Genomic DNA, 22,408 nt, shown 5'->3' with positions numbered 1-22,408 from the left:
TGTCAATCACTTTGGATCTCTAGATGAAATCAGACTTTGATGTATACAAAGACCATGAAGTGTGCCCAGCTAGTCCACTGTTTCCTAGCCCAGGCTAGGAAAAATCTATATTGAAGTGGATTTTCCTTGGCCTCCCTTAAAGAATAGTTTGTGTATCTAGGTGGGACCTGAAGAACTGAATGTTTCAAAACCTTCCCAGGTGATTCTGGTGAGGGTATTCCTCAAAATAAATTTTGAAAATCCCTGGATTCCATCCCACTCTCCTCATTCCAAAGATCAGGCTAAGCTAAATGACTTACCCAGGATCACAGAGCTGCTGAAAGGAAGCGCTGGTGTTAGAGCTGGAATTCCCCTAACTTGGACACCAAAGCTCCTTCATTAGACAGCCTAAATGTCCTCCGCAATGGTAAACTGGGGATTTGGTCTGTTCTAATCCATTGGTATGTGTTGTCAGGATCTCGCACATTGCCTTCAGGGTCATTAAAGCCAATCTGTAAATAGTTGCTCATCTATGTCTCTTAAATGTGTGATATACCAGGATAAGGAGGTAGCAATATCCATGAGATCTCTGGCACCTCAATTTCATACTCAAACCCATTCTGGTGTTTTCACAACGTCTTTTTTCTTTCCTGGATAAACATTTTCTCTTCAGGAACCAGATGTCACATGGAGACAGGATATGTCTTAAGTCTAGGTTTTTGCTACTGATGGAAAAATCCAGAGATAACTTCTTTTCAAGGTCAAATTGCTCACCTTACTGTCTGTTTCACCCTCTAGGAGAATATGTTGTTATGACCACTCATTTCCACCTGAAGAGAAAGATTGGCTATTTTGTTATTCAAACATACCTGCCATGCATAATGACAGTCATTCTCTCCCAAGTCTCGTTCTGGCTCAACAGAGAGTCTGTACCAGCGAGGACTGTCTTTGGTAAGTGCCAATCAGGACATGCAGGCAAGGGTCTGGGGAGCAAGTTATATCATCCTGATGATGTTGCAAATGGAATGAAAAAATAACTATACATTAAAATCTGAAGTTAGCACAATAGAAAGGTTCAAAGAATTACCATTCTCATTATGGTGTGATTTTAAAAAACTCTTTAAATTGCAAGCTGTTTTAATGTATGTAAATAGATGCATGTGAATATCAACTAGGCACATGCTATGTTTAAGACTCTTTACTATGGAATAAAAAGCCTTAAGAGGCTTATAATCTAAACTAAAGATTATTCATGTGCAGAGATCCCTATGGTATCATTCTTCAAGAATAGGCAAGGTATGGAAAATCAGTTATCTCAGGAAAAAAGCAAGACTTTGCTACAAGTGCCCAGAAAAGAGTTTTTTCTTCTGAACTTAGCAAAGGGCTTCCAGGTTGGAAACCACCAAATCTTTGCTCTGACAGTAGCCTAGAAACACAGGTATATTAAGATCCAGAATGAGGGCACCTGGGTGGCTCAAATGGTTAAGCATCTGCCTTCAGCTCAGGTCATGATCCCAGGGTCCTGGGATCAAGTCCCGCATCGGGCTCCCTGCTCCTTGGGAGCCTGCTTCTCCCTCTGCCTCTCTCTCTCTCTCTCTCTCTCTCTCTCTCATCTCTCATGAATAAATAAATAAAATCTTAAAAAAAAAAAAAGATCCAGAATGATTCCAGCCGCAGAGCACAAGAGTAGTTCATTTCAAACTTCTTTTATTACCATTTGTTAATATTAACTAGTGTTGAAGCCACTTACTAGAACTGAAGATTGAACTCTTGTCAAGATGCTTATTTATAGATGTATATTCACTGGAATTTGAGAAAAATAGAATAGAGAACATATTTTATGTTTTATGTTTATTTTTGTAGAATGAATAATAGTACTAGGTGAAAAAGATTTTTTTAAATGCTCACTCTTCCCCCTTCTTACCCTAATAAATCCTACCCTTCCTGTTTGAAAATTCTCTAAAGCATTTTGGAATGTTTTATAAGTCAAAAACCTTACTCTTAACATTTTCAACAATCTGATATCTCAGCCAACTTATGCCCTTTTGGTGAACATAACTACATATCTGTAAACTCAACTGTGGCAAGTATTTCCGTGTATCAAGTTATATATTTCAATGTTTTAAGTTCAGTACAATCACAAATACAATTTCCCAAGACCTTTAGCCTTTTAACATTTATTTAGAACACATGTTTCTATTGTTTTTAGTCTCAACTCGAACATTCCTCCGCACTGGGTGAGATGCCTGAGAGGGTCACAGCTATTTAAAGAAAAAATACACAAAGGAAAAAGAAAAAAAAAGTACTTTGTAACAGTTTATTATAAGGCATCAAGAATGCAACATAGCTGAAGCCTGTTTTATGTCGTCAAAGGTCATCTTCTTGCTGGTGCCTGTTCTCTGTCATTTAGAGGCAATGTGATCATGTAATTTTGTTGCCAGATAGATCAAAGTTTTAGGTTCAATCTTCATTTTTTTTAAGATTTAGTTGCCTATAAAATGAGAATGCAATTAAAGTAAAATAGTGCTGTTTAAAAGATTGAGAAGAATACAAATATGTCAATTGTCAGGTTGAATTCTTGGAACTCGATATATGCTCAACCCATTTTTGTTCTTTTCCCTGTCCCTCTAGCAGGAATTGTAAGACCACACACACACACACACACACACACACACACACACACCCCTCTCCTTATGCCCTTCTTAATTTATGGATGCATTTGGTTTAAGAACACACATTCCCAAATTACTTCTGACAGTTGCCTACATGAACCAAAATTTGAGAAAAAAATGGAATTCACTGTAGCAGAGGTTTATTAACAAGGACTGAAGTTGCCAGTAATAATAGCCATTAACTTTGTTCAATGCTGAACACTTTTTTACAGTAGTTTATTTAATACTCATAATAGCCCTCTGAGTTAGACTTATTAAAATTAATTTGCAAAGAAATAATTTTTTTTAAGAAAACCAACAGAAGTTCAGAATTGTGAGACAATTTTCCCAAGGTCATTCAGCAATTAAAGAGCTGGGACTTGAAACTGGGTTGTTCTGTTCCTCAAATACCGACATTTAATTACCTTGCTCTTTGCTCAAGTTAATATTGATATGTAAATTTAAGAGCTGTTTACCAGCCACTATTTCTTAAAACGTTTGTTGGTTACATAATACAGATAATGCCCCAGAACTTTCTGTAACATCTCCAAAGTTTAAAGTAAGTCTATTCCCTTTTTTTATCTGTGACCGTGTATCAAAAATATGATTCAATAAAAGTCTCTGTGTTTCTTCTTACTCTTATCACTTCCTAACATAGTTACAAAGATCATCTACCTTAAAATTCATGGAAAACTAGGGAATATTGGATGTTTTAAAGCAGCTATGAAAAATTAACCACCTACCAGCTGTGTGATACTGCTGATTCTCTAAAAATTAATCAAAAGGGGTAATCATAGATATGAGTTTTAAACACATCGGATGACAATATCTTCCACAGCAATAATTTATCATCTTTAAAACGTTTTACATATTGTTACATTTAATCCTCAAATAATCTTGTGAATTACTGCAGAAATTTCTCTTAGAATTTCAGCAATGATATATAATTGAGAGAATGAAATCTAAATTACCCCTCTTACAGATATGGAGACTGAGGTCCCTAGAAGTGAATATGCCTATGCGGCCATTGAGCTAGTAAGTGGTGAGTCTGGGACCAGTCACTGAAAAAGGTTTGAAGTTTTTCCATACCGTGCAGCCTGCTGGGTTACTGTGAATTTTTTAATGCCCTTTCAAATGGCTTAAAATGTATCTTATAATATTAGATCATACTGCATTACATATACTAATTATCTAAATAAGCTAAAAACAACTGACTTGAAAACCGCTTTGAATATTGGTAACTTGAATCACTAAGGATGGATGTGCAGACCAAGGGCAGATGAGGCAGCATTAACAGAGAAAGGGAAAGATTGTGGACATCTAAATCAGGCAAGCTTGTGCTCAAATGTTTGTTTTGTCACTTCTGTGCCGTGTGCCCTCAAGCAAGTGACATGCAACACATTTCAGGAGTTTCTTCAAAAAAGGAGCTGTATCAGAATTAGGAGGGAAAGATAATTTAAAAGTAGAAGAGTTTGTAACAAAATATTACCCTAAAATAAATAATTAATATTACCCTAAAATAATAATTAAAATAAGTTTGTAACAAAATATTACCCTAAAATAAATTAATTAATTAAAAGTAATGTAACAAAATATTATCCTAAAATAATTCAATTATCTATCAGTGATTAACAAGAAGCTGTTGACTTCTTGGTTTATACATTTAGGATATGCAGATAGAATATTAAACAGGGCTGAGGATCCAGCAGTTTCTTGTGGATCAGAGACAACGAAGATCATTGCTTTCTGTTTCAAAAAGTTGGGGACAGTGAGACAGTATTACTTCCTTTCCTGCCCAGGACACCTTGTTCAAGGCACCCAATTAAAGGAATTCATGCTGTTATTAACAGCTTCCCAATAGCAGAGCAGTTTATCCCTCCAAGAGATCCCCCTCAATACTGCCGCACTGTGAACTGCCAACTACAATAGGGTTAAATTAAAACTCATCCATCCCAAACCAAAGTGGGATGAACTAAAAAACACAATGTATCTGTGGTCCTACTGGTTTCCCTTTGCCCTAGTAGGCTGACCTCCAGTGATCAAATTTTGTAGTGTGAACCTACAGATTCACTTAATTTCTTCCTTTACAGGAGTAACAACTGTGCTCACTATGACAACTTTGAGCATCAGTGCCAGAAATTCTCTTCCTAAGGTGGCTTACGCCACTGCTATGGATTGGTTCATTGCAGTGTGCTACGCCTTTGTGTTCTCAGCTCTGATCGAGTTTGCCACGGTCAATTATTTCACCAAGAGAGGTTATGCATGGGATGGCAAAAGTGTGGTTCCAGAAAAGGTAAGTACTTCAGTATCCCCCATGATCTGTCACTGGTATGTCTTATTAAACCTGTGAGATGGCATGTTTGGACTTTGGGGAATGGATGAAGAATGCAGACACAGTAATGAGGATTCTCTGTTTCTTGTATCATAAGTGACTGTCTGCTGTGGTAATTTTGGAAGTGCTAAAGAGAGAGGTTGTTTAAGTGAGCCGATGTGCAAAGTAGAGTGAAGGAGATAAAGGAGGGACAAAGGTAAACATTTCTACTCAAATATGCTTTCCTGTGGTCTCTATTGATTTGAGAACAGTTTTAATCAACTTGACATTAGGAGCAAATAAATTTATGCCATTTATAATTTGAACTTAAAAATCACAGTCTTTTGGTTGTTTTCTGAGCCTAATCACTTTGGTCATAAATACCATTAACTCTAATGCCTCGACTGAATTTAGTTTACAAAATGTATTATCTCCAATTTTCAGTGAAGTAAAGGACAGGAAATATATTTCCTTTCCAAATTAGGTTTGCTTTAAGGATCATACACAAATCACAGAAAAATCCTTCATTGTAGAAAATTATCAAGTCAAGCTCATTACCGTTTTCCTAAATTAGAACCTATTTTAGAGCGTATTTTAAAGCACATGAGGCGAGGATATTTCTACTTGTATGGCTTGAAGGAAAAATATGTCAAAATGCAAGCGAGCCTTGGAATGGTGGAAAGAAGTCGAAGTCAGAGACACAGAGATTGTAAGATGTCTAGAAATAATCTAGGAAGAATCACTCTATAGCAGCTTTTTCCCAAAAGTCTATTCCTCCGAGTACTAGTATCATGAGATAGTCTCTAAGAATAAAGTTCTATGGTTGAATACACTTGAATAATGCTGCATATTATATCACAGAGTCACGGGATATTCAAGAATATGAAAGTCTATTGTAAAGAAATTTACTTAATGGTGTTTCCCTCATAGCTCCATGGATGTACTAGAAAGGAAAATGCTTTGTGGTGGAAACATCTACCTTATTTAGACTAATTTAAGGGGCGCCTGGGTGGCTCGGTTGTTAAGCGTCTGCCTTTGGCTCAGGTCATGATCTCGGGGTCCTGGGATCGAGCCCCGCATCGGGCTCCCTGCTCCACGGGAAGTCTGCTTCTCCCTCTCCCACTCCCCCTGCTTGTGTTCCCTCTCTCGCTGTGTCTCTCTCTTTCTGTCAAAATAAATAAATAAAAATCTTTAAAAAAAATAAACTAATTTAAAGTGTTACTGATTATAAGATGAGCTATTAATATATGCATAAGTAGGAAAGAAAAGATTTTGCCAAGTAAAAGCTCTTTTAGATTTACCCATCAGGCACAGATGAGTCAGCTGAACACCCCAATGATCTCCTACACAAGTGAAAGCAAAAGAAGGTCTGTATAGAATGCACTATGGCAGCCAACAGAACCCTAACCAGGCCCTCAAAATTCACTTGCCTTGAAACGTGCTTGCCAAGTATAAAAAAAAAAAAATCTGAATTTGCAAACCAAGGACCTTGGCTCAGGTTCAGGAGAGAGAAGGGACAAGACAAAGGGATTGCATTTACCGGTTGGAGAGAGGAGTAAGGAGGAGTAAAAGAGTGAGCACAGAGTGATTGTCAGATACTTACTTTAGACATTGATGGTCTCCATTTGTCCTAGAACAGAAGAGCATCCCAAAGAAGAGAGATCCAAACATGGGGAATAGTTAATCATAAGACACTACCAAGTATAAGACATAACCCAGAGTCATAGATGTGAACATTTTTAAATTCGTATCTTAGAATCACTAAAATAGTCTGCTAAAGGGCTTCAGAATTAATGATCTGTAAACGTGGGTGATATACAACTGAAAAGTGATATGCCAACATTGGGAACAATTGCTTTTCTATCTGAATACTCTCTTTGTTGCAAGAGGCCAGTGTCTTTCTGATTCTGTCTCATCAGTATCAGTTGTTAATGACTTGTTAGTTGAACTTGGTCCAGAAAACATAGAATTTGTGTTGAGGCATTGGTTGAGCTCAAAGTTCAGTTATTTATTTCTGTCTGACCCTGTATTCGGAAATACTCTGATCTCTAGCAATCTACAGTCCATGTTATTCAGTATACAAATATAGATATAGAGTCGTATCTTATCTATATAAATATATACATATGTCAGTAATTCATCTATAGCCATCATCCAAATGAGAAAGATAATATTTTCTGTAAATTATCTATGCCTCTGTAAAAATCTTCCCCAGGGCTTTGCCAGTTTGATTGGCTTTTTACAGGGAGTGTGAGCACAGTGTAATCCAGGTCTCATTTTGACATTTAGAGAGAATTAATAAAATATATTTTCTATGACCAGGTGAGTGTTTTCAGGAGAATTAAATTTTCAATCTCTAACATGGTATAACTTGAAAATAAAAAGAAAAGTTCTCTAAGTCATCACATTATCAACTGAGCATTCAGGAGCCTGCTTAAGATCCATTTTCATATGGTAAATTGCTAAAAGAAATATCAGTTTCTTACAAATCAAAACCTCAATGAGATACCACCTCACACCAGTCAGAATGGCTAAAATTAACAAGTCAGGAAATGACAGATGTTGGCGGGGATGTGGAGAAAGGGGAACCCTCCTACACTGTTGGTGGGAATGCAAGCTGGTGCAGCCACTCTGGAAAACAGTATGGAGGTTCCTCAAAAATTTGAAAATAGAGCTGCTGTATGACCCAGCAATTGCACTCCTGGGTATTTACCCCAAAGATACAAATGTAGTGATCTGAAGGGGCACGTGCACCCCAATGTTTATAGCAGCAAAGTCCACAATAACCAACTATGGAAAGAGCCTAGATGTCTATCAACAGATGAATGAATAAAGAAGATGTGGTGTATACACATACATACACACACACACACACACACACACACACACACACATATATACACAATGGAATATTATGCAGCCCCATCAAAAAACACAAAATCTTGCCATTTGCAATGATGTGGATGGAACTTGAAGGTATTATACTAAGCAAAATAAATCAATCAGACAAAGACAACTATCATATGATCTTACTGATTTGAGGAATTTGAGAAACAGAACAGAGGATCATAAGGGAAGGGAGGGAAAAATGAAACAAGACAAAACCAGAGAGGGAGACAAACCATAAGAGACTCTTAATCTCAGGAACAAACCGAGGGTTGCTGGAGTGGAGGGGGTGGGAAGGATGGGGTGGCTGGGTGATGGACATTGGGGAGGGTATGTGCTATGGTGAGCTCTATGAATTGAGTAAGACTGATGAATCACAGACCTGTACCCCTGGAACAAATAATACATTATATGTTAATAAAAAAAGAAATACCAATTTCTTAAAGAATGTAGGGAGCTCAACATTCTTGAAAATTAAAAAAAAAAAGATTATTATTCTTTCCTGATAATCCAACCAGATATTTCTCAATATTTTATTCAACATGATGTTGCAAATAAAATCACTTAACTTGAGAAACTTAGTACTGGAGTATTATAATTTGGCACTGGGAGAAATGAAATCTATCAAAAATATAAACTCTTCCCCAAGAATTATTCCTGCTGCAGGTTATTCATTTCAGTTTATCTAACAGGGTGTCTCACTCAACAACTTTTGATTAGATTGGAACCCATTGCCTCTCTTCCACAATAGAGTACATATACTTTTTTTTTTTTTTAAAGATTTTATTTATTTGATAGAGAGAGACACAGTGAGAGAGGGAACACAAGCAGGGGGAGCAGGAGAGGGAGAGGGAGAAGCAGGCTTCCCGCGGAGCAGGGAGCCCGATGCAGGGCTTGATCCCAGGACCCTGGGATCATGACCTGAGCCGAAGGCAGACGCTTAACGACTGTCACCCAGGCGCCCCAGCAGTTCCTGAACTCTTAACAAACAGGCGCCTGAGTACATATACATTTTATCTAAAGGACATGCATGCTTTTTCATGTATTCTGCAATGTTAGAACTCTTATTTTTTAAGAAATGAACTAATACAAATTTGGGCTGGCTATTTAAGGGTGTTGAAATAATCAACCATATCTACTTTTTTATTCTAGTATAGATGATACAAAATGTTACATTAGTTTCAGATGTACAACCTAGTGATTCCACAACTCTATGCATTAATGCTGTGCTCACCACAAATGTAGCTACCAAGGGTCACAATCCAATGCTGTTATGATACCATTGACTATATTCCCGATGCTGTGCCTTTTATTCCCGTGATGTACTCACTCCATAACTAGAAGCCAGTATTTCCCACTGCCCTTTACCCATTTTGCCCATCCACCCCCTTGTCCTCTGCTCTGGCAACCAACAATTTGTTCTCTGTACTTATGGTCTGTTTCTGCTTTGTGTTTGTTTATTCATTTGTTTTGTTTTTTAGATTCCATATATAAGTGAAATCATATATATGGTGTTAGTCTTTCCCTGCATAACTTACTAAACCATATCTATTTTTGACCTGTAGTCATTTTGACATTGAAAGAATCACTGTTACTTGTTTTATTTTTGTACAAATAATTATGGAAATTTCTGTCACTCTTCATAAAGCTTAACCAAATCTGTATTCACTATAAAATAGGAGTACACTTGGAGTAAGTGGCCTTACTTTTAATGATGTAATACTAGAAAGAAAAAATTCTGAGCTCTTTGTCATTGTCTTAATGTAATTCTTAAGGATTCGGAGAAGGGAGAAAAAGTAGCAGATAGGTTACAGGGCTGGATAAAGAAATTAACCTGTTAAAATACCTGACTAGCGTGCCTTGTGAAAAGCAGCAGGTCTTCTGGTAGTAAGATTTTATTCTGATTCAATAATAAAAATACAAATTATTCAGAGAGCATTGAGTCTGGTTGGTCAGGTTTAGCTGCTCATCAGTATTCTCTGCATACCCTTTTGCAGTATCAGTAACCAGACTCTGCTCCTGAGGAATTTTGATTCAAAATATGGATTGTGCCCAAGATATTTGCCCTTTAAAATTTTTTAACTAGTGATTTAATGAGCACAAAAGAATGAGAACTACTCTTCTACATTAATGCTGTCCAGCAGAAATACGTGAGACACAAATGTGAGCCATATATATAATTTAAAATTTTAATAGCCTTATTTAAAAAGTACAAACCAGTGAAACTAATCTTTTTTTCTTTTTCGACTTTTTATTTAATTTCTAGTTAGTTAACATACAGTATGGTGTTAGTTTCAGATGTTGAATTAATGACTTAATAATATGATTTAACCAATATATCAAAAATATTATATTTACAATGTGTAAACAATAAAAAACACTATTAAAGAGATATTGCATTCTTTTTTCTTTTTTTTTATAGTAGACCTTCAGAATCCTATACATATTTTATACTTAGACACTAGCCATATTTCAAGTACTCAGTAGTCGTAAGTGGCTAGTGGCAACTGAATCAGACCACATAGCTGTAAACAATGATCCACTTCGGTTTTTAGAAATTTCTATATGACAGAAACCCCAAGAAATGCTGCGCGTTGAGACATCATTGCACAGATAACATGGACAAGCAGCTGACACTGAATAAGAATTGACTTCAGGATACCCTGAATCACTCTGCTTTATCATTTGCCCACTTGCAACATAGGGAGAAGGAGCAAATAATAATTGGCTCAGCATCTTACTGCTGCAAAACAAACCACTCCAAAACTTAGTGCCTTAAAGTAACCACCAGGCGCTTGGGGCTGGGAACAACCTGGTGGTACTTAAGGTTAGTAGACCGTGGGCTCAGTAACATGGTTGCAGTACATGAAAGACTCCACCAGGGGGAGAGAATCCACGATGGCCTCTCATTCGTCTGGGGCCTGGTAACTGGCGGGCCCTCTCTACTGCACATGATCTCTGGTCACCCAGTTTTCTAGTCCAGGCTTCTTCATGAGGCAGTAATATGTTTCTAGAGGGTAAAGGCTGAGGCTATAAAGCTTCTTGAGGATAGGCTCCTAAACTGGCATCACATCACTCCTCCTCCTGATTGGAAAGCCTGGAAAATACTGTGCATTTTTTTTCCAGCTTTATTGAGATACGTGACACATGACATTGTGTAAGTTTGAGGCATACAGTGTGGTTCATATGATACATTTATATGTTGTGAAGCGATTACTGCCATAGCATCAGTTGTCATCTGCATCCTGTCACAAAGTTACCATTTCTTTTTTTGTGGTGAGAATGTTTAAGACCTAGTCTTGGCAACACTCACGTCTAGGATATGTATTATTAGCTGTAAACACTGTGCTGTACGGTAGATGCCCAAATTTGTCAATTTTATAACTGGGCATTTGTGTCTGCATTTTTCTTTTGTCTCAATAATACAGTCATACATGACATTTCTCACGTTTTAAACAAAGCATAGGTTTGGGTTCCAAAGTAAAGTTCACTTTGCTCAACAACTTATAAACTTCCTTCCCACAGTTTACTGAACAAAATGCTTTTACTCTTTCCTTCTATAGCCAAAGAAAGTGAAGGATCCTCTCATTAAGAAAAACAATACTTATGCACCAACAGCAACCAGCTACACCCCCAATTTGGCCAGGGGTGACCCCGGCTTAGCCACGATTGCTAAAAGTGCAACCATAGAACCAAAAGAAGTCAAGCCGGAAACAAAACCACCAGAACCCAAGAAAACCTTTAACAGTGTCAGCAAAATTGACCGACTGTCAAGAATAGCTTTCCCGCTGCTATTTGGAATCTTTAACTTGGTCTATTGGGCTACATATTTAAACAGAGAGCCTCAGCTAAAAGCCCCCACCCCACATCAATAGGTCCTTTCATTCACATTCTGTTGTTCAGTCCTCCGCACTGGGAATTGCTTTCTGTTCTCAACGCAGTGATTTCTACCTGCTTTATTGCCTCTGTCTTAAAGAATTTGAAGGTTTCCTTATTCCATAATTCATACAAGAACAACAGACCCCTGTCCAGCAGTCCAGAGCAAAGCAGAGCATACAGCTGAGAGACAGGATTCTGAGAGAGGAAGCAAGAGAGAAAAGTCACGACAGAAGGAGACAGAATGAAAGAGAGGAAAGGTTGGGGGAGTAGGTCCAGGCTATGAAGAAAAGTAGAAGGAAAATAAAACTTTTAACTCTATAACTCCCAGGTCATTTGTAGATATATATTTCCAAATATTCTAAAAAAAAGATACTGTATATGTCAAAAATATTTTTATGTGGAGGTGTTTCAAGGAATAAATTATAAATGTTTATTGAAAGAAATTTTAAAAATCTATGTCTTTATTGCGCAGACTGCAGTGTACTTTACATTTTGTTTTGTTTTTTAAACTGATGTATAGCTTTAACGCTTTGTTTCCAAAGCTTAAGATCCCCATTTTTTTCTCCGTTTAAAAATGGCTAATGCATTATTCTGTTTTTAAAGGATATTTTAAAATTCATGGAAATTGCATAGGCAAACGTGCAGTTCCTTACCGTTAAGCACATTTAATCCAAAAGAGAGAAATGCTTTAAATAGGTTACTTCACCATCATCTGAGCTTTTATCACTAGATTCAATGAGGAATCATTTTAACAGAGACATACACTCAATAAAAACTAAATACTAAAAAAAAAAAACAATTAAAAAATATTCCCTTTGCCACCCTGTCTATATCCAGATAGCACATGGGTCCAATAATCACTTGATTCTCATTATGAAAAGATGTTTTTAGAGGGGCAAACATATTTTGCAAGCTCTAGAATTGTTGAATGTATTATTTTATATAACAGTACATTAAAAGCTTTAGATTGAAATTTATGACTAGTAAGCAAATATAGAATATAGAAATTATGTATGTAAATATACGGCATGAGATTGTACATTTTTTACTTTTTTAAAGTTGTGTTCTTAAAATATTGTGTAGGACTCACCGCTCTTAGCTGTTAGAATGTTGTAAAGTGCTATGGAAATACCTTAGAGCCTGCATTAAAAACAGAACAGCCTGTGGGAATCAGATGGAATTTAAAATAGACGGGTATAAATTCTGCTTATATAGAGAAAGCTTATAATTTCAAACTATCGTCCGGTGTACAGTAGTAAATCACTTGCTCTCTGCTCAAGTCATGCCAGATTTCCCTATTTGAGGCTCTTGTAAAATACAAAGAAAATGGAAAATCATTAGTTGGAGCTAGAAAATCAACTGTATATTATTGCTATAATTGCTGATACCAACTATCTCAATAAGTGTTATACCATATGTAGCATTAAATATAAAAACACATGAAAGAATGTACAGGAAATAGCTTTTATTGAGTAACATTATTACATTTCATTTATACTGTAGCAATATATTTGTAGGTATACTATGTAAGGGCTTTAACTACAAGAGGTCCATTAATACTCCCTATAAAAATTCTGGTCTGTTTCATTACTTCCCAGATGTTTTAGAGATGAATATTTATGCAGAAGGTATTTTTGAAGTCTCCTTTTGTCTGATAGAATTTCAGAGATGTTTAAATTTAGCATCCAGAATCCACAGGTCATAGTCTAACCACATTTAGAATACTACAACATAGACCTATCAGCATAATTGCCAAATAAGTCCATTGGGATCCGTACCCAAGTTTTGAGCAATGTTTCTTTCAAAAAGCTGCTATCCAATGATGTAGGAAAAAACACAGTTTGTGTTTTCCTAAACAAACTCTGGTTTTCTTTTTAAATGTGCTTTATTGTTTGATTTGGTCCTGCCTAAATTCAACGAGCTATGCCAATAAAGACTGAACCAAGGACATTTCATCCTCTGGTATCATGTGTAGATATCATGTATAAAAAATAAAATGAAATATGGCTCTAATCTCCGTGTTGCTGTTTATATCTGTTATTTTTCGGCGTTAACCCAATGTGTTTATTAAGAGCATTTTATCTTCCAGACTCCTCATGGCTAACATTTGGTCTGTATTTTGCTCATTAGATGTGAATATTTCTTACTAGTCTGCTTTCTGCTATGCAATGATTGCATTTCTATCATTTCTTAGTTTGTTAGTATGTGTGAATAGTATTCTATTGTATAAATTGATTGCACAATTTATCAAAGACAAATTATTCTATGTAGCTTTTCTACAGTGCTTTGCTAAACCATGTAATACTAGTTAAGTCTTCCTTGAAAATAAAGATACACTCTTATAGAGGACAGTTCCTGTTTACCCCCAGGAACATTTTTTAAAAGATGACACTGAATGTTTTTTGCACCTTAGTGCAATGAAGTGGCAATAAAACCTAACATGAATCGAGGTTGTTTATGGTAGATGCATGTATTGCTTTACACAGTTTAGCAAAAGTTCTTAATTTTATGTCATACTGTATTCTATTATAATAATAAAGCTAATATTATTCAATAACCAAATGGAATGTTTGACTCTCTTTTCCTGTTATCCATAGGACTTACTACTGACCTGTTTTAAACATTTTCGCGTGGGAGCACCTTAAAGTGCCAAGTGCTAGCAACAATCTAGGGTACAGAGAAGAGTTTTGAAGACATGTCAATAATATGACCCTAAACTATGATTTTTAAATGAATCATTTGAAAAGAGGAATTATTAAATGCCCGATCTCTGGTGCAACCAGTAGCACTTCAACTCAAAATTCATAAAACATAAATAGAACGGAATCAAAATGCTGAAATGATAGTAGAGTATCTATTGTCAATACAGCCAATCTGTTTTCTGAACTACTGCACAGAGACTCTGGTTTAATTGTTTTGAGGGAGGAGTCTGAGCATTGTCATTTGAAAATCTCCCCTGGGACTGTTCTTTTCCTCAGTGTTTCTATGACCACAAAGTCAGATTAAAGTACAAAATACTTATAATCACTTGAAAGACAATAGAAAAATGATTTCAATGACAGGGATAAAACTGTACCGGGTTTCCACAGACAAGACTATGTGAGGCAAAATCTTTCTGTGTTAGATGGTGGCCAGGCAAAATCAAAATAAATTCTGTCTCTACAAATAATCTATCAAAAAAATGATTCATGATTTAGCAAAATTAATAATTTTAAAATCCTCCAACCAAATTGTTTATTCAATCCAAATAAAACTGCTCACGTAAACTAGCTGAATCCACATTCACTGATTCCTTGGCTCTCACAAAAATGAATGTAATGAACGATGGTAATTTTGGCTATCAAAATACATCCATGTCAGGGCCCACCATAATAATTAGCTAAGAAATCAAAATCAGAATGGACCTGGCATAATTGCTGACCATCTGTTTGAATTTCATTATACCTGTTTGTTAAGTCCTTCTGTTGGAGTTTTCTAAAATCTCTCCAACTCTGGTGACCAACAAGAACAAACATCTGACTTGATTACATTATAGTCACATTTCAGTCAAACTCCAAATGTTAATTTAATTATGCTAAATTCTGCTAACATTTGCTGAGTCTCTATCCTGTATTAAGTATTGTGCTCCATGATAGGGGTGTAGACATAAATATTTCATGGCTTTTTTCCTTAAGGAAATTGCAATTAGGAAAGGAAGACAGAGAATCAAGCAAAGATAATATAAATACTGTGAGAAAAGTAGAGGGTGCTAAGAGACAAATAGCAGGGCTAACTTGGCACTCTTCATAAGTTACATAGTTGTATCTGTAGGAACTAATCATGCCCAAGCTAAAACTTGAACTGTAAGAAGAATTGAAGTGGTCCTGGACCATTTGTCAATGGCTGGGGGATATAAGGCCAGCCCTACGCGTTGTGAGCCATTTAACCACCATCTAACACATGAGACCTCTCTTCAAACCCTTCAGCTACTGTGGTAGGTACTGAGATGAGAGAAGTGGAGATGACAGGATGACCTTGGAGAGTTCGTAATTCATAGAGAATCCAAGTGAACCTAAAGTTATAACATTTTGAACAAAATGCACATCTACCCATAAATGTACAAGGTATAGGGCATTTAATGCTTGGGCAGTTTTATGAGTTTTTAAAAGATGACTCAATATTTATTAGGCATTCTGTTGTTGGGGATGGCTGATGATGATGAGGGACAGGCCTTTCATTGAAAGGTGATAGTAACATATTAACACTTAACTCAGAGAGTCACAAACTCTTTTGTCAGGGAACTAACATGTGTGTGGAGTAGACCTAATATGACACCAGAGCAAGCGCTTGGGCCTGTGAGAAACAGGCCACATGCCCAGTCTCCTTAGCCTCAGCCACAGCCATTTTGTACCAGGTAGAGAAGGGGACTGTGTATTGCTGCAAATATCCCAATGTAACAAAAAAAAAATACTGAAATTCTTTTTAACTCCACAATTTTGAAACCACTGTATTTGTCAAACATAATATATGAGCCAGTTGAATTTGGCTAATTCAACTGATTAATGACCTCTGTTTTTCAGAAAATCAATACAGATTCATACATTAATTTGATAATATTAATTGAGCAACTATACTATGGTGCAAGAATTACTTCACAGAGAAAGGGAAGGTGTTCTTTCTTATTAATAGTGAGCGAACTTCAAAACTGTATTTGAAACAATGCTGATTACCCACATTTTCTAAAGTCACATTATTTTTCAACAAAACATTTGTGGTCTAAAGAGAAGTCGATATCTTCATGGGACTGTAAAATATTAAGGTTCTTTGGTTTGGGTTGGTAACTTACCTGTATTTCTCTAACTGTAACATGTAGCACGTTTGATTATGGAAAGTATGATTTCTTCATTAATAGTCCATCAAAGTATAATTATGGATATTACTTTCTTTGATTCTTACCATAAGCAGTATAGTTATAAAAGAGAAATTTATATAGGTCTGTTGATTTGCCTAAAACACTGTGTAAGTAATATTGCCTTCATTATAAAGCTGATACTTTCAAAATTCATTTTTTTTAAAAAAATTTACACTGGATTTCCTTGACTAATGGTCTATTAGTCCAGTCTCTTAGCACCCTATTTTCTTGTTTGAAAAACTAATAATCTTATAAAATATTATGAACAACACAAGTAGTAATTTCATATCAAAAGGAAAGATCATGTGAAGTATGCTAGAGATGAATAGGGTGGCTCATAATGGACACTTTGGTATCCATCTCCATCATAGCATAAAAAGCCACTGAAGTTAGAGATCTCACTTTAAATACTGACATGGCCCACTCGGCAGTTCCTGCTGAGCCTTATTTATGCAGGAAACAGGAGTAATAATAATAATTAATGTGAATATTCCTAGAATGGCAAAGTAAAGACCTGAGCAAATCTACTTTCCCAAGACAAAATGAAACTTGACAGGTTTTCTAAAACAATAATTCAGGACTCTAGAAATCAACCAAAGCCCCACAACAAAGGAGTATTTATTTAAAACAAAAATTAAACAGGGCTGAAACTTTTGTAAGAATATTTACATGCCATGTTTGAACCTGGATTTACACTCATGATCTCTTTATCTACATTTTTGAATAATGCTACCAGAGAAAGACAGGCTGTGTTAACAAACACCTTCCCACCTGAAGTGGTCCTTAATTTAGGGCAAAGCATGCAGAAGTTCCATACCCATGGATATTGTTAGAAACAGTAGTAATCTTATAAGCAAATGAATAGGAAGACTAATAATACTGACGGTAACTAGAAGTTACAATCCCAGGTAGAGCAAAGAAAAGACCAAAAGAACCAGAAATGGAAATTTAACAGAAAGATGAGGAAAATAAGGCATGCAGAGCAGGCTGACTTCAAAGCAGTATAATCAGTGTGTCTGAAGAATCAAAAAGCTATGTTCAAGTAATAAAAGTATTGTGACAATGATACATTAAATAGAGGATCTCAATAAAAACATAGAAATCATTAAAAAAGTAAATCTAAAGGGAAAATCTAGATTCAGAAATAAGAATAGCTAAAGTGAGGGGTCCCTGGGGGGCTCAGTCCGTTAAGCGTCTACCTTCAGCTCAGGTCACGATCCTGGGGTCCTTGTGTCAAGCCCTGTGTCAGGCTCTCCCTGCTCGGCGGGGAGCCTGCTTCTCCTCCCTCTGACCCTCTACCTGATCCTGTGCTCTCTCTCTCAAATGAATAAAGTCTTTACAAAAAAATAGCAGAGGCGATACAGTCATGCGGGGCTTGATTCCAGGACCAATAAGGAGGATTTTATATGAACATATATAAGGGGAAGTGTAACGGGTTGAACGATGACCTCCAAATTTGCTCAAAAGCAAATTTGAACTATTATTTTATTATTTGCATGTGGTATCCACATTACCCACGGCCTATGTTTTTATGGGTTCATTGCTTTTATTTCAGAAACTAAAGTAACAATTCAAGGATGAGGAAGGAGGTAAGACTGAGGATTTAAACAACAAAGCATGGCTTTAATAGGGAAAGTATATACATTTTACTGTAAATGACAAGGAATTCAAAATTTTATTGAATTAAATCTTAGAGAGTTTGTCTCATTCAGTGTAAAACTGGTAACTATTATAAATCCCACCCACAAATGGAAAAGTGAGTACAAATAAAATGAAGAAATAAAATTTAATGAACCTGTTAAAACAGAGCGTTTTTTTTCTGACATAATAAAATTTGAATATTTCTGAAAATTAAATTGCTTTGTCCTTTAAAGAGAAAACTCAATTTCAGACAGTACAAATGAGAGTCTATTCTGCTCTCTACATTCTAGTACAGCTGTTTGTAGGTCATTCAGTAACATTTGCTCCTGCTGTTGGCACCTCTCTCCACTGGCCCATGAGCTGCAGTTTTCAAATGATTTAAGAGCAGAAAAATGTCTGTGGACATTATAATTATTATAAATGTGTATGATCTTGAAAGATGAAGTACAATCTATGCTTAGAATGATCTAGTTTTAGAGTGTGGCAAATGTGCACACAATAATGAAACACTGCCTAGGTATTCCCCACATTGAAGGTTATGAAATGACATTGTTGAATAGAATTAGAATTTCCAGCATCACAATTAGCTCAGGGTGAGGGGTGCCATAAAGGGTCTCTTCAAAATACTGTTGAGCACTTCTCTTTAACAAAGTTATTCAGATACTGAAAGGTTAAACATGTAAATTTGGTTTTACAATAATGTGATTCTCTGTTCTTCAGCAGTCCTATTTCTGCACTGATTACCATTAGGAGTTGATGAGTTGACGTGGGGAGATTGAATCCACATATTTGGAGGTCAGCTGTCCACATTAAGTTCTGCTTCTTCCCTTCATGGCCACGGCAAAAATAGAAGACAGAAATAATATACCAAAACTGCTTTTTAAATCCAAGCCTTAGGTAGTACCAGTAAAGAAGTTCTCTCGGGAACATTTTTTATTCAAAAACAATTTCTTGAGTGAGGGATTATTCAAAGGTAAGATTAAAATGCTATGTGGTCCAAAGAAAAGAGACTTTTTCTCTTCAACCAGTTATGACCCGTGCCCAGGATAAAGTTAAATCTTGATGTTCAATCACATCTGTGTATTCCGTGGATCCTAGACAAAACTCCCATAGGAAAATAAGCCATTGTATGATATAACAGGAATAATAATCACTGATGAATTGTTCCCAATAACGTATTGCTTTCTTAGTGTCAGGGATTACACTATATTATTTTCATATACTATTTCATTTAATTCTCATATCTCTGTGATGCACTGATGACAATTCTCATTTTACAGATGAGAAAACGAAGCCTTGCAAAGATTATAGAACTCACCAATTGGTTTGGAGCTATAAAATGCCAAACCAGAAATAGGAACAGGATCAGAACTAGGTCACTTTTTATGAGTTTAAATGGATTTATAAGGTAATCTAAATTAATTCCTTTATAAATAAAAAAATTATGCAAGCCATAATGGATAAGCTCCCTGCTAATGGTAGATTCAAGATTATAGTACACATTTTTTAAATTTTCATAAGAAATAAAAATATAAACTTATTCTTCTATACTGGACTTTCCATTGCACTATCTTAATCTTTAGTTCTTATCCTTTACAGAGAAGAGAGATATTTAACTGAAATGATACCAAAAGAATGTTTAATCCAATCAAGATGTTGAAGGCTATGGGTATTTCCTTAAGCAGATATGTAAGTCGATATGTGACAGGAACTGTGCTAGACACTGGTGTTCCCCTAGGAACAGATCTGCTTTAAGAACACATACATGGCACACAGAGTAATAGAATAAAGAGGTTTTTTTTTTAAGATTTTATTTACTTATTTGAGAGAGAGCAAGCATGAGTGGGGGGAGGGGGAAGAAGGAGAGGGAGAGCCAGAATCCTCACTGAGCAGGAAGCCTGATGCGGGGCTTGATTCCAGGACCAATAAGGAGGATTTTATATGAACATATATAAGGGGAAGTGTAACGGGTTGAACGATGACCTCCAAAAAGATAAGTCGATGTCCTAAACCCTGGAAACTGTGAATATGACCTTATTTGGAAAAAGAGTCTTTGCAGACATAATTAAGTTAAAAGATCTCAAGATGAGGTCATTCTAGATTATCTGGTCCTAGATTCAGTGACAAGTCTTTTTAAATCATTATAAGAAAAGCATGGGGAGAGGGCTTTGCCACAGACAGAAGATAAAGCATATACGGAAAAGAAGGCCATGTGAGGACAGAGGCAAACAGCAGGATGATGCAGCCACTGGGAACTCTCGAAGCCACCAGAAGTTTGAGGAGACAAAGGATTCTTTCCCTAAAGCCCTCCGAGGGAGTGTGGCTCTGCTGACACCTTAATCTCTTACTTTTGGTCTCCAAAACTTTGAGAAAATAAATTTCTGTTGTTTTAAGCCATCAAGTTTGTGGAAATTAGTTAGAGTTGCCCTAGGAAACTAATATAGGAACATAGGTGGATTTTCCTAGACCTAGAAGAAGAGGTGTTTTCTCTAAGCAACAGTATTTCCATTTGTCATTGAGCTCCTCCTCATGTGTCAGTAATCTAGATAGCAAACAGATACAGACCTTCCTTATATCAAAGCAAGGAAGAGTTAAAGCTTCTAATTTAAGAAATTTACCTATTATCAATTACCCAAGGATCTGCGTCTTGAAGTATTGACAACTGTTGACTATAATCCATGGTCTATTTCTAAGATTTTATCACAGTAATATATAATGGTATAATAATCTATTTAATGATATATAGTAGCTCTTCCATAGCCAACATTTGAAACCAAATAATTAATACTTATAAATCCAAAGCACGCAAGTGTTATTTACAATAAATTTAAAACCTAACAAAGGTGCAACAGAAATAAAAGCATTGTTTTCTCTGTAAACCTGTGTCTCACTGGGAGGAAGATAGGATCTTTTGACCAAACTAACATTCTCATTCTCCTCCTCATTTTTATTGTTTTAGTCATCATCCAAAAAGCCTTCATTTACTAAAGTCCTCCATCATGGATGGGACTGAATAAAAATGCCAACATACAGAAGTAACATTAACTTGTAAGAAAAAAAAAAAAACGAAGTATTATATATAAACCTGAATGGGTTATTTTTAAATACTAGGAATCAGATCCTCTTAGTTTAAGAATGAAAATGCAGGGGGCGCCTGGGTGGCTCAGTCGTTAAGCGTCTGCCTTCGGCTCAGGTCATGACCCCAAGGTCCTGGAATCGAGTCCCATATCGGGCTCCTTGCTCAGTAGGGAGCCTGCTTCTCCCTCTCCCTCTGCTGCTCCCCCTGCTTGTGCTCTCTCTGACAAATAAATAAAAATCATTAAAAAAAAAATGAAAATGCAGGACGTGAGACTTGAAAGCTACATTTGGCCAATAGCCTCATTTCATAGGTGAGGTTACTAAAGCACAAAGACATGAATTACCCAGTCTGCACAGTTTGTGGTAGAGATGGTGTCTAAAATGTGATTTCAACTTCCCAGTCAATGCTATTTCTAAGATGCCCTATTTGCATGTTCCTATCTAAACAATTGTAGTATCAGTGTTACTTAAGATAACTATTATAGGCATTGGTTTAGGGAGAAGAAGCTAGAGAAGATCCTTCTATTGTAAGTGTCAACAAATTTCATATAATCACAACAAACTTCATATGCAAATAGTGGCCCAAATTATATTTAGCAATCATGGATATCTGGAAATTATTTTGATGGCTTAAAAAATAATATGATGTCTCAGTAGGCGTTATTTTCTAATAGATGGCATTAGGCTATTACTAAATTCTCTTACTGACCCACTGAAAGCACATAGAAGGGTTTCCAGGCAAAACACAGGTCTTATCTCCTAAAGCTTGCCAGGCTGCTATGGGATTATTTATTTGAACTTCACTTCCTTGTCAAGTCATATAGAAGTTTATGATTCTTTTATACATTCTGTCAAAAGTAAGAGTTACAATGTGAGCAATACCTTTAGCAAGAAAATAATTCCTCAAACTGTACTTATATGAATATAAATATTACACTAATCAGTACAAACTACTGTGCAATTTTCCTCATGAAAAGTCAGTTTACCAGAGCAGAGGGCAGAATAGCCACGAAAAAAATAATGATTTTTTTTCTTTTAGAAAATGGGGATAATCTTGGTAAGCATTTGAAACAGCCTTGCAAATAGTTAAGT

The 22,408-nt window shown here is 36.1% G+C and overlaps 1 protein-coding gene across 3 annotated transcripts in view; it reads left to right on the top strand.

Moving 5' to 3' along the window:
• The window catches only part of GABRA1 (gamma-aminobutyric acid type A receptor subunit alpha1), a 59,300-nt gene extending 45,032 nt beyond the window's left edge, over nt 1-14,268 (top strand). Inside the window, exons 8-10 of one of the 3 annotated variants that reach the window (XM_073890303.1) lie at nt 778-930; nt 4,844-4,923; nt 11,391-14,268. In XM_073890303.1, the coding sequence (XP_073746404.1) occupies nt 778-930; nt 4,844-4,923; nt 11,391-11,702 (545 nt within the window). In that variant the 3' untranslated portion in view covers nt 11,703-14,268. Of the gene's footprint in view, nt 1-777; nt 931-4,720; nt 4,924-11,390 lie in introns of all 3 variants that reach the window. The other 2 variants (XM_025866627.2, XM_073890307.1) reach the window with 2 other exon arrangements.
• The last annotated feature ends 8,140 nt before the right edge of the window (nt 14,269-22,408 follow it).

Source organism: Callorhinus ursinus, unplaced genomic scaffold (assembly GCF_003265705.2).
Source record: "Callorhinus ursinus isolate GAN/ISIS: 27379988/994484 unplaced genomic scaffold, GSC_fseal_2.0 scaffold3, whole genome shotgun sequence".
Classification (NCBI taxonomy): domain Eukaryota; kingdom Metazoa; phylum Chordata; class Mammalia; order Carnivora; family Otariidae; genus Callorhinus; species Callorhinus ursinus.
Note: the sequence above shows the minus strand (reverse complement) of the source record. Positions and strands in the feature narration are given on the sequence as shown.